At 33.6% G+C, this 14,118-nt stretch overlaps 1 protein-coding gene across 1 annotated transcript; it reads right to left on the bottom strand.

The window, feature by feature from the left end:
* Nucleotides 1–2,179: 2,179 nt before the first annotated feature.
* Nucleotides 2,180–9,828, bottom strand: LOC134269346 (uncharacterized; the record flags this gene model as incomplete). The annotated part of the gene is made up of 7 exons (XM_062751547.1): nt 9,737–9,828; nt 9,345–9,525; nt 7,229–7,338; nt 3,745–3,837; nt 3,454–3,639; nt 2,401–2,519; nt 2,180–2,300 (listed from the first exon to the last, which is right to left on the bottom strand). Coding segments are annotated over exons 1-7 (874 nt in total), but the record flags the coding sequence as incomplete, so codon positions are not given.
* Nucleotides 9,829–14,118: the final 4,290 nt, after the last annotated feature.

Here is a 14,118-nt window from a genome sequence, read left to right as displayed (position 1 = left end):
GAGTCTGCTGAGGAAGTCTGTTTACAAAACTTTAAATTGTACATTATATAAAGGGGGAAAAAACAGTGAAATATTTTGTATTAAGCTGAGTATACAGCTCATAACTAATAAATGTTTTGTTTATTCTGAATTTAGTCTCTTTTCAATTATGGTTCAGAAAAGAAATGTTTTATTTGCGGATGAACAGAGTGAAGGAGAAAATAAATGTACTTTGTTGTGGAAAAAAATGCTTGGGTTTGTTCTTCATGATATATACATGTAAGCGATAAATTTAATTTTTCGAAGGTGATTTCACCCGATATAAACATAGGATTATTTTTTGTGTGACCTAACAAAAATCATTTTTTAACTTTTGATTTTTGATATCTTTTAAAAGAAAAAGACTTTGGGGATATAATTTGACGAAAGTTTAAACAATTTATGGACAATTATTTTTCAAGAAGAAAAACGAATATATATACTCACCGTCAATAGAAACGCAACACCCTTATTTAAGGGGTGAAAATTATGTACGGGATATAACTATGTACCAAAAAAGTTAGGACATCTTTTACTTTGCCAAATCAGTTTTTTAACGGTTGAATGATTTTCATTCCATTACCGGAAGTTGATTTTTAGCCCCCTGAGCAGAAATCAAAAATTTGCATTTTTGATAAAATTATTGACAATATTTTGGGTTTTCAAGGTTTTGTACCTGTTAATTATAAGTCTTGTACTAAAAGTCCGGAAAAAATATCCTTCTTTCTCTTCCGGATGTGATGCCTGCATTTCCTCAAAGTAACTGAAAGCAAGCATTTTCATTGCTAATGTTGGAAATTCTCAAAATAAAGAAAAGCGAGAGCTACAGATACAAATATACACTACAAAACGACTTTTCGGGCCCATGTGTTTCAAAAGCATGAATGACAGTTCCTTGACCGGAAGTCCAAGGGTTACTACACAACGCCAAGTTAGAGAAAATTCGACCTCAGTATCTGAAAAACGGGCATTTAAAGATGCACAAGAAGATTTATTTCGCTCAGGTTAAGACATTGATAAACCTACTGCATGGTAGAATTCGGGCTGTGTTTGTTGTACCTGGCGGACTGGGATGTTTTAATTGAATGGTCGGAAGGGGGGATGTTTTAAAAGTTATGTGTTACTTTCTAAGGTCTAAAGATAACATTTAAAGTTTAAATGAAGTATCATTGTTTAATAAATTTACTTTTTACTTTTATGTATGCATTCTTAATCTTATCTTTAAACCTTATAAAGTTACACATAACTCTAAAACATCCCCCCTTCTGACCATTCAATTAAAACGTCTTAGTCCGCCAGGTACAACAAACACAGCCCGAATTCTACCATGCAGTAGGTTTATCAATGTCTTAACTTGAGCGAAATAAATATTCTTGTGCATCTTTAAATGTCTGTTTTTCAGATACTGAGGTCGAATTTTCTCTAACTTGGCGAAGTGTAGTAACCCTTGGACTTCCGGTCAAGGAACTGTCATTCATGCTTTTGAAACACATGGGCCCGAAAAGTCGTTATGTAGTGTATATTTGTATCTGTAGCTCTCGCTTTTCGTTATTTTGAGAATTTCCAACATAAGCAATGAAAATGCTTGCTTTCAGTTACTTTGAGGAAATACAGGAATCACATCCGGAAGAGAAAGAAGGATATTTTTTCCGGACTTTAAGTACAAGACTTATAATTAACAGGTACAAAACCTTGAAAACCCAAAATATTGTCAATAATTTTATTAAAAATGCTAATTTTTGATTTCTGTTCAGAGGGCTAAAAATCAACTTCCGGTAATGGAATGAAAATCATTCAACTGTTAAATAATTGATTTGGCAAAGTAAAAGATGTCCTAACTTTTCTGGTACATAGTTATATTCCGTACATAATTTTCACCCCTTAAATTAGGGTGTTGCGTTTCTATTGACGGTGAGTATATTTTTAGCGATTAGAATCAAACCAAGCGACTTTAAAAAAAACTTGCATAGGGTGTCTCCTTTCATTAATGAAACGGCCACTCCCTTTGTTCATATCATTTCAGATCATGTTTAAAAATATTTTTAAATAGATCAAAAGAATTTTGTCACATTCAATTCACATTATCTCGGAAAGTTTTTAAATCTATGGCCACATGAAAATATATTCTGTAACGTGTAAAACAAATAAGCCCTATCCTTACTATTGGCTACAAGATAAAGCAGACTTCCCGGGGCACCCGGTTTGGTGGTAGCTGTTTGACCAGAAACACAGTTCTCTCCCTTCTCCGATGCTGTGACATTTTCCCCATCAAATTCAATCACCTAAAATGTTAAAATATCTTGTTTAAAATTGTTGATGATTGAAAAGAATTGCAAAGCGTTTGAAAAATATCAAATTCCAGAGTAAAATAAAACCACATACAAAACATGTGAATCTGTAAGCTCTTGGGGTTACAGTAAGAGTGGTATCAAAGTTGATGACACTCTGGTAATATGTGGTTCCATTGTTGAGGGTAGCGATACAACCCACATGTCCACCTGCTGTAAAGTAATTACCGTATAAGCAGAAATTTTAGCGAGGATTTAATTTTGGCTTTATTAGCGAGGGTAGTGGGATCGCTTAAATTGAATATCGCTAAAAATTGATTGCGTTTTATTTTTTATAGCTTCTTTAGTGAAAATTCGTAAATCGCTAAAATTTCATCTCGCTAAAATTAAAATACCACTTTTTAAGGATAAATCGCTAAATTTGCGTCTCGCTAAGATTTCCACTTATACGGTATATAAAACACTTTAGTTTCTTAACTGTTCATTAAATTTTTCAAATCTTTTATCAGAAGGATGACTGCAATCAGTGTGAAACAACATGGGACCCTGGTGTTTATCTTTGGCTGAGTATGCAGAAGGAATCACCTGGTGCCATTTAATGCATGAATCTTTGAACAGGAGTTTTTACATAGGTTTATAAGCTTTGATCAATCAACCAAATTGATTCATTTAAGCGAATTGCAGCCAAAATAAAAACGTGAGTTAAATCTAGTACATGTATTATACAATATACATATTGTGGACTCCAGTCAAATATATAAAAGGCTGTGTATTGTTTCCGGGAGAAGATAGAAGGTAATATAATCAAATCCCGATAGTAATAGTTGTAAAATCTGATCCCAATAGTAAACTTTATAACGAAAAAAATATAGAAACATCCTTCTGATTTATCTTCATGTATTTATGAAGTTTAAAGATTGCATTTGTATAATACATGTATAATTATATCTTTTTATAGAGCCGAGCACAACATTGAATCAAAACTGTTGAGAAAGGCTGACAAACGTCATCAATAATACTAAGGATACTTTTTGGTCGACAATCTCTACGAAAATGAAAGATTAAAAAGATTTGGCATTGTCCATAAAACTAAAGCCATTAAATTGTGATTAGTGTATCTTAACTACGTGAACATAGCAAAAGATACCAGAGAAAGCCACTCGGGTGTTGCATTCACTGTAATCAAAGACCATGTTAGTTCTGTTGTTGTTACAGACGTCTAGGAGGGAGTCGCCCCAGTTCAGGCCACAGGTAGCCGACGAGGAGGTGTGAATATAAGTAAACACCCCCAGGAATGGCTTAGCACAGAACGACAGAGCCTCAGATTCAGATCCTACAGAAAATATAGTAGTAAAAATGTAGGAAAAGGTACTATTCAATATGATTGTATACAAAATAAACGTGTATTTCTTTTATAATCTCATTAGTTAGATTTTACCTTCCTTGACAAAGACATGGAAAAGCTCGGTAGCCTGCCCAGTTTGACAGACATCAGTATACACCGTATACAGTCCTGTCCCGAAATTGTTTGCTGAAATGTGGAGAATCTTAATATAATTGAAGTGTAAAATAAGGACAAATTTCATGAAACATTATAGCTTTTTAAAATACAAGAGGCCCAGGGGTCATATCGCTCACATGAGTACTGTGGTGAGGAAAAAAAGCACAAATCAGTTTAGTATTAAAAAGCTTTAATACAAGATTGGTCCAAACCTACCCCTAAAAGGCAGAAAGGGTTAGGGGGAGTAGGCAATATGAACAAAATTGAATCTACAAAGCTTCCAAATAAATATGACAAACCTTGGCTTTGCTGTTCTAGAGAAGGATTTCTTTCTCTATATTCCTTTTACTTTTTTCTATACTACTATATGTAAAAATGTTATCATCCATTTTGTCTCCACCCTACCCCCAGGGGTCATAATTTTGAATAAACTAGAATCTACACTACTTGTGGATACTTTCACGTAAGTATGAACAATCATGGCTTTGGTGTTCTTGAGAAGAGTATTTTTGAAAATTGTTCACATATACTCCCATGCTAAACTTTCATCGTCCATTGTGGCTCCAACCAACCCCGGGGTCATAATTTGAACCATCTTGAATCCACACCACCTGAGGATACTTCAATATAAATATGACCAGCCATGGCTTTGATGTTCTCAAGAAGATTTTAAAAGACGTTTCCTATATACCCCTATGTTATACTGTGGTCGTCAATTGTGGCCTTACCCCAACCCAAGGGGGTCGTGTTTTGAACAAACTTGAATTTACAACACCTGAGGATACTTCCATATAAATTTCACCAATCATTGCTTTGCTGTTCTTGAGAAGAAGATTTTAGAAGGGGCCTTGAGCCTTGAGAAGGGCCTCATAATTAAGTTTTTAGAACTTGTGCCCAATCCCTTTGTAATTATAAATTACAATAAAATATGTTCAAACCAAGACGATTTTTCCTATATATATACCTATGTAAAACTTTGATCAGTCATTGTGGCCCCGCATTACCCTAGGGGTTATGATTTGATCAAACTTGAATCTGCACTACCCGAGGGTGCTTCTACACGAGTTTCATCGTTCCTGGCCCAGTGGTTCTTGAGAAGAAGATTTTTTAAAAAAGTTTCCATTATTTCTTTTCACTAATAGCTTATTATCTCCCCTTGAGAGCAGGGGTGGCCTTTTTCACTCAAGAATCCTTTGTTGCAAGTTTGTTTGAAATTGGCCCAGTGGTTCTTGAAAAAGAAAGTCGAAAATGTGAAAAGTTTACGCCGACAACAACGACGACAAAAGACAGAGGACAAATTAAAATCCTTAAAGGCAATTAGCCGGAGATCATATAGGAATAAATCGGTAAAGAAACATGTTTTTATAATCTTTGCATGTTTTCTTTAGATCTTAGTTAGAAAAAATGATTTATGTAGACCCTCCAAAAAAAATAAAACAAGAGGCCCAGAGGCCACATCGCTCACCTATGTAACTACCTAGGTAAAAGCAAAAATCGGTTTATTATTGAAAAGTTTAAATATACTAGTAAAGTGGGTTCAGGGGGGGGGGGGGATATTTGAACAAACTTAAATCTTCGATTCGATACGTACGAGCATGCTCTACGTATGAACAATTTCTAAAACGAGGTAAATTATTCACAAGCAAGTTGACGAAACAAGAATATCAGCAGTCTCGTTTAAAGTCATCATTTCGTAAGTTCTACGTTCGATACAATGACCTTATTAGCAAATACAGTTTATCATTGAGTCAAATGATGACTGACATTTTTCATACCAATTGTTAGTCCATTATTTATACACTGAATTGACGACGGATTTTTTCCGTTATTTCCTGATCATGACAAGGAGCACACGGGTGTGACCGGTCGGCAGGGGATGCTTACTCCTTTATGGCACCTGATCTCACCTCTGATGTTTCGGGGGTCCGTGTTTGCTCTGCTCTTATTTTGTATTGTTTTATGGACTTTGAGATTGAATACTGTTCGTTATATCCATATCCTTCATTTGTCAAAAAAAAAAAATGGAATCTGAACCCATTCTACATGAAAATCGAAAATTTCTGAAAAAATGTACGCTTCAACAAATCCATTCATTTAAATCACACTGACCGACGTCGATAATCCATATACTTCGTAGCGTAGTGGTTAAAGCGGTGGGTCTTTAAAAGATAAAAAAAAAAAGCGGTGGGTCTTGAACCAAATCCTGCGCTAGGGAGAGAGTTCGAATCATACGTGAAGCTTTTTCTTTTTTTGTTCTCACATATCTTAAATACATGAGTAAAAAATAAATTATTTATAAAATATTAGACCAATGAAAAAAAGAATTAAATGGGTAAAAGGTGATATAAAGCAATCTAATTTTGAAAAATATAACTTTTAAAATTGAGAAATGTCTTTTCTTAGAGCAGGGGATTGTCCTCGCCTTGTACGCCTCTATTCTTTAAATCTAAATGACCTTTTTCAATGCTCTTATATCGATGATCAATAATGGCTTGTTGTTCGTGATTTTTCCTAAGTATTCCTACGTAACCCAATCTTCACCCATTGTGGCCCCACTCAACTCCCGCGGGTCATGATTTAAACAAACATGAATTTACACTACAGGTACCCGAGGATGCTCCCATATAAATAAATATATGAATAATGAGAGCTTTGTTGTTCTCTTCGAGAAGAGTTTAAAAGAATTTTTTTATGTAATCCTTTTTAAAACTTTGATCATCCATTATGACCCAACCTTGCCCCAGTAGTCGTGATTTGAACTACACTTGAATCTACACTACAAGATGATGCTTCAATTTAACTATGACCAATCATTTCTTTGTTGTTCTTGAGAAGAATTTTTTTTCAAAGATTTTCCTATGTAATCCTAAGTTAAACTTTGATCCCCAATTGTGGCCATATCCTACCCCTGGGGTCATGATTTGTACAAACTTGAATCTTTGCTACCTGAGGATGCTTTAATATAACTTTGACCAATCATGCCTTTGCTGTTCTTGAGAAGAATATTTTTAAAGATTTTTCCTTTTGTATTCCTTTGTTAAACTTTGATACCCCACATGACGGGGTCATGATTAAAAAAAAAAATTAAATCTACTCTACCTGAGGATGCTTCCACATGGGTTTCATCTTTCCTGGCCCAGTGGTTCTTGAGATGAAGATTTTTAAAATATGACCCTACTTTTTCATAATTATCTCCCCTTGAAAGAGGGTATGGCCCTTCCTTTGTATTAATCTGAATCCCCTTCATGCTAGGATACTTTGTTTTAAAGTTTGGTTGAAATTGGTCCAGTGGTTCTTGAGAAAAAGATGAAAATGTGAAAAGTTTACAACAACGACATCGACGACAGACAACAGACAAATTTTTATCAGAAAAGCTCACTTGAGCCTTCGACTAAGGTGAGCTAAAAAGTAAAAAACATACCTCTTGAATTATAGTAGTAGTAAGAATATGTAGTTATCGACGTCAGCTCCAAACAGAGATACCAGTAGTAATTAGTGCCACCTGAATGACTCGTGTAAGTATTGGCAGTCCTTGAATTTTCAAAATAAGTGTCAGGTTATTTCACAGATTATTTTAGCTAATCACTAGTACTGTAAATCTGATACTAGTTATATGCGGCGTTGTACAGTTTCTGATAAAAGTAATTTTTTTTAATGTCGACATAATTACAGCTCAACGAACTTTTTAAACTCACATGGTTTTTCGCACAAATTAAGGTCACATTGTTATAATGCAAAATTGTATAACATGACAACAATATATATTTTAAAAGTGATTTATAACTTCATTTTTATGTTATTCCATTACTTTAAACATAATTAGCACATAATTATTGGTAGAATTTTTGTATGCTCTTGGGTGATGGAGTATGAAAGTTTCAAAATGATTTTTTCATGGTTTCTCGTCAAATGCAGTCGTCTTTGTATGTGTTCATTTTAAAACATACATTTTCCTTGCCTAGATACAGAAACGGTGCAGTTCATGTAACTTCTGTATTTTTTGTACATTAAACTGACACTAAGGCGCAAGATAATAGAAGTAATTTTCATCTGTTCCACTGCTTTCCGCGTTAAAAAGATGGTATATTTTCTTATTAATTTTCTGAAATCTGGCATTATGAAAGATACCTTCCAACGAAAAATTTCAAAGTTTCAGACCATAGACAGTAACCATCAACAGTAACAATTAATTATGTTGAAAGGTAAACAATACTTTATTATCCAATCCTTTGACGTGTTTTCTATATGCAGTTTTGTCATTTTCAATTTCAATTCAATTCTTTTATTCCTTGTATCAACAGATACATCAGATTAACATATTAATTACATACAATATACATAATTGCCATGTAAACATATACATGTATCACAATGTATTAACACTAACATTGATAAATGTACATATATATACAATTATACATACATATTATTGTGTTACATGTATCATAATATTAAATCAAAATTATACTTATTATTACTGTAACAATAAATTTATTTTACTTTCTCGTAAATGACACGCTTCTCTTAAAAAAATCCCCAAATCTCTTAATTCCCTTACATTTTGAACACTTAAAGTAATTGTATTAATTTATATACACTACTATTTTGATAATAATATTTTTTAATATATTTCTTCCTTAAATTTTCATATGTTGGACATTGTAAAATTAAGTGAAATTCATCTTCTGTTTCATTTAAACTACGCAATATGCATTTTCTGTCATTTCTATTAGTATTCGTGTATCTACCCCTTTCAATAAATAAGTTGTGATCAGACATCCTAAACTTTGATATTATTTCTTGATTTTTAACACTTAAAGGTTTGTTAAGGTAAATTTTTCAGCGCTGCAGTTCGACAAAACCAAGACAAGTATGGAAAATGTGCAGAGTAATTAGTAAAATACTTATAAATAAGAAGTCAATTTGAACATCCTAACTAAATAGTATCAAGGAAATCTCGATTAATTGTTTTGTTAATATCTATGTTAGAATCATACACATGTAACATCATACATGTGTACAAAAGAATTCCCTTTAAAGAAATCGAATTTTAAAACTTAAGATAACTATTTTAGCGAATATGCACCTTTCTCTTGAAATATTTAATAATATAAGGGTTATGTCATGTCCTGAACCTCGATAATTTTAAGTTTTATTGCAAGAAAAATGAGACCTCAATTTGTGCGAAAAACCGTGTGAGTTTAAAAAGTTCGTTGAGCTGTATGTATAGACACCTGTTTGTCAAAAAAAAAAATCACAAATACTGACCCTACGAATACCACCTCTGAATTTTTTCTTATCTTTTTTATTAAACAGGAATACTGTGGTAATTAACAGATTAAGATCTTCAATCCTTTTCAAATGGTATGGTAGGTTGAGTTAAAAAGGAAAATAAAACATGTGCAAAAACTTAATATTACTATTTAATTTTTTGAAAAAAAGAAGTAAAGTTATCAGGTTTGTTACTGATTACCCAAAGAAATCTATTACCTTTATCAATATAATACACGAAGTTCTAAGCGGTTATACTATCTTACCTTAAAACGTAGTAACTTCCTGAAGTAAAATCACAGGTAAAATTTGAAGGTGTGGCTGAGAAGGTGTCCACTGTAATATCATACTGTGACAAGTACATGATGGTGTCCGTAAACTCTGCGTCTCCGAAGTTACTGCTGATCCAAGTACCTCGTAAAGCATCCGGAAATGTACATGCGCCATCTTTTAATTATAATAATTGTGAACATACGATATAAGTGTGAAAAAAATAAAATGTCCAAAATTGCCATTTAAACTCGAGACAAAATTTCATAAATTGATGACATATTATACTGATAAAATCTTCAGTGTAAAGAAAGGTTCGATCACTAAGAAAATCTTCAATAAAAATATATAAATCATTTTACCTTTTTCATAATCTTTGTATGCTTACCTGCAGTGCGTTGAAATAATGTGAAAATAATTTTCAATGTTATCCAAAATATGAATTTTAACATTTTATCCTAAGAAAAACATTTGAATTCGTTAAACTTGATAATGATTTTGTTTCGAAACACATTAGTTCATTCTTGTAATTTAAAAGTTAAAATGTGTTAAGAAAGTGGAAGACTAGATTTGTATTTAACTAAACCACGATTTTCACCCTTCAGTTATTCTTTTATTTTGTTCAAACCTTTCATTAGCATTGGGGAGGTTTTGTACTTCAGGCATGCTTTATAAAGTACGAGGGTTGTCCAAAAAGTTCGAGGACAATGACGTTTTTGTTAATATAAAGGTTCTATATGCATCTATTGTATATCAAAAAAAAAAAAATTATGAAAAACCAAGTCAGAGTGATTTAATTTTTATTGATGAAACTTAATATTTTTGTAAAAATCGGGGTCTTTAAAGATTGCAGATAGTGCGCACGGACCAAGGATAAAATGACATAAACTCTGATATCAAGTGTTCGGATTAAACTAATTATGTGCTGTTAGAATATAATCATCAGTGTCAAATTACAAACAGAATTTAAAGACCCCGATTACAAATTTTAAATGTACTATATTTCCCCTAGTCCGAAAAATCTGACGTTTTTTTTGGCTTTTTTACGAGTTTGATATTTTACATGCCAGGAAAACGTCATAACCGGCGCCATTACGAAAACCGGGAATTTCACCGTCTCCACCAGAAGTTGATTTTCTATACTTGGGAACCGAATTAGATGCAGAAATCACAATTTATCGATGGCACAATGCTCATAAAACTCACCAATATCGATGAATAGAAATTACCACTCCACATTCCGATTCAGAACTTGCACGATTTTTAAAATGCACGAAATGAAAACAAATCTCAACAGTCAGATAAAATGTGTTCCTCAGATTATATTATTTCATACATGAAACATAAAAACGATGTTGGTGAGTACTAAAGATGTTGTACTATTGATAATATGTGAATTCAGCATTTAATTCGGTTTACAAGTATCGAAAATCAACATCTGAATGCCGCCTCCAGTTGGAGGCGGCGATTTCTCAGTTTTCGTAATGGCGCCGGTTCTGACGTTTTCCTGGCATGTTAAATATCAAAATTGTAAAAAAGCCAGAAAAACGTCAGATTTTTCGGACTATATTTCCCCATCAATGTATTGGCGCGGTTCCAATAAAACCACGTGCAGGCCGGAACAAATAGCTAAACAGAAGCAGGGCTTGGAGCACGTGGATTGGCGGAATCAAAGCATGTAAATATAAGGAATAACTGTCAGATTTTTCAATTTCATGATAATGATCAATCGATTGGCTAGCGTGATAATTTAATTAGGCGTTTATGCAAATTATCACGCAACCCAATCGATTGATCATATCATGAAATCGAAAAATAAGACAGTTATTCCTAAATTTGTAATTTTATCTCGGACAAAGACATTGGATATATAAATATTTGCATATAATTCTCAAACAAATTCATAAAGTTAACATTATTTTATTAGTATGAATCATAAGTCATAAGCAGTTGGAGGGAGATATATAAATCGCTTAAATGTGAACGAATAAAGTTAAACCCAAATGTTCATATAATATATTATCTCCACTCAATCTTCTAATAAAAAGGGAGGGAGGGGAATGATCAGTCATTACTTTATCTAAAATTTCATATTTTTAAAAATACCATTTACATAAATGTCAGAGAACGCAATGAAAAGATTTCTATTAAAAAGACAGAAGAAAAAAGAAGGAAAAGAAGGATGATTGATTGATTTTATGTTGTTTAACGTCCCTCTCGAGAATTTTTCACTCATATGGAGACGCCACCGCTTGCCGGTGGAGGGCTACAACTTTTGTCCTATGCTCGGCACTCAGGGCCTTTGAGCAGTGAGGGATCTTTTTCGTGCCAGCACCTACTGCGACACGGGGCCTCGGTTTAAACGGTCTCATCCGAAGGACCGGTCTCCACGTCCCACAGTGGGATTCGAACCCGCGACGTAAGGATTGACTCCTTACTTCGCGACTCTAGAGCAGACGCTCTAACCACTGCACCACGCGGGCGACAGGAAAAGAAGGAAAAATACGTACATGTATATATTCACGTTCGATTTTGTCAAAATTTTACACAATTCATGATGTCTAATCTAACCTCCATTAAACAGTTCTAATAGATGTAATAAGAATATAAAGTCCGCCGAGAACCTGTTTTATACGTTATAACTTTCATGTCGCTAAAAATAGCGACATGCAATGCAAAACTACCAATAATACAAACGGAGCGGGACACTTTGAGAGGAGTGAGAGAGGTCCTAGGGACTTTTGGTATAAAATTACATAATTGCAAAAGCTCAAAATCCCCTTGAAATATCGCCCGAAAACGATAGTGTTACACACAAACAGAATGTATATATTTATGACCTTGAACTTTGACCTTTTGACCTCAAAATCAATAGGGGTCTTCCTTAGGCCACTGGGAGTTGTTATGTAAAATTACATTGCAAAAGCTCAAAGGGTTCTCGAGATATCGCGCGGAAACGAAAGTGTTATAACAGACAGAATTTGCGAATGTATGACCTTTGACCTTTTGACCTCAAAATCAATAGGCTTCTTCTTTAGTCCGTATTGAGTTGCTATGCAAAATGTTATTGCAAAAGCTCAAAGGTTCTCGAGATATCGCGTGGAAACGAAAGCGTTACAGACAGACAGACAGAATGACGGACGGACAGACCCAAATTAATATCCCCCACTTTTCAATAGGGGACAAAAAGATAGAATGTAAGAAGGATATGGAGATAACGAAAAAAACTTAATTAAAAGGAAAAAATAATAAGGGAAAGGAAGAAGAAAAACAGAATGTAAACAACACATCCTTAATAAAGAAAAAAACTAACTAAATGATGAAAGGAAAAAAAAGGTCTAAATTAACAAGCTAATTCAGAGAATTTGTGTCCCCCACTTAGGGAAAAAGTAAACCATGCGCAGTTCGGGGGAGGGGGGGGGGGGGGGTCGGATCCCCTTGACTGAATTTGTAGAATTATTAAATGTATACTGAAGCAAATAAAATATGCCAATATGGATAATCTATAAAGATTTGATTGCTTAAATTCTTTATTATGTGTATAGAAGATTCTTTTTTTATGGAATATTTATCACACTGTAAAGGTACTTGGACACAGATTTGAAGTTAATATTTTCTGTATATCACGAATTATATATTTTAATAGTATTTCACACAAAAATAAATTAAAAATCTTATTTCTTTTCAAAGTTATTAAAACTTTAAATTTTTTGGCGGGTTTGATTGACCCATCCTTGCATCTTTCACAAATTTTACCTTATTCTTAATCCTTAGGAAAAGTGGCAATCTTGTTGTGTATTAATGAGAAATATTAAAACTTAAATCCAAGAAAATATTTTTTTTCAGAGTAGAAATGTTAGAAAGCAAAATTCCTTCACAAGTATCGTCATTCCGTTGTGTACAGAGTTTAGCAAATCGAGCACACTCATGTTATGTACACAGTTTATGTAAACAGGGCGAAATCTCTGTTATTGTTTGGTGTTTTGGTTCACCGGGTGCGTTCAACCGTTAAAGTCTGCTCACCACAACTGCACGGACTGACAATATACGAGGGCTATTCATTAAATAGTGACACTACACGTACTCCTTTTAAATTTTACATTTAATAGAAATGGAACCTCTTTTAAAATGTTTATTGTCTTCCATACTTCTGATTTCAAACGTAGTCACAACCTATTTATAAAGCGGTTTTCGAAGAAAGCGTCTTTTTCGAACCCACCCTGTGGATACTGTAAACATGAAGAGAGAAGGAAAGTCCCGAAAAGACATTTTGAACATCAGGTCGTATATCAAATATCGTTTTCTAATGAATATCAAGGGAAAAGAAATTTTCAAAGAACTCGTGTCATTATATGGAAACTCTGTTGTGTCTATCAAAACCGTTTATCGATGGATAAAGCATTTCAAACTTGGTAGGGATTCAGTTGAAAATATATAACAGTCGGGAAGGCCAAGATCAATTATCAATGAGAAATCAGTTGCAGCAGTGAAAAATATCATCGACAGAGACGACAGAGTTACTGTGAACCAGAATGCCAAGAAACTGAACATTTCATCGGGTAGCATTTTTAAAATTTTAAAACTACATTTAGGAGTCAGGAAAGTATCTGCAAGGTGGATTCCACACATTTTAAATGACGAGCAAAAAAGAAAGCGATTACAAATTTCTCGAAAACCTTTGAAAATTTATTGGAAATGTGATAAAAGACGTCTAAATGTACATGAAATTGTTACGGGGGATGAAATTTGGCTACATTTTTATGAACCCGA

This window comes from Saccostrea cucullata, unplaced genomic scaffold (genome assembly GCF_032062105.1).
Source record: "Saccostrea cucullata isolate Sc308-1 unplaced genomic scaffold, CSIRO_AGI_Scuc_v1 ctg8948, whole genome shotgun sequence".
NCBI classification, from domain to species: domain Eukaryota; kingdom Metazoa; phylum Mollusca; class Bivalvia; order Ostreida; family Ostreidae; genus Saccostrea; species Saccostrea cuccullata.
This window is presented reverse-complemented; position numbering and strand designations above follow the sequence as displayed.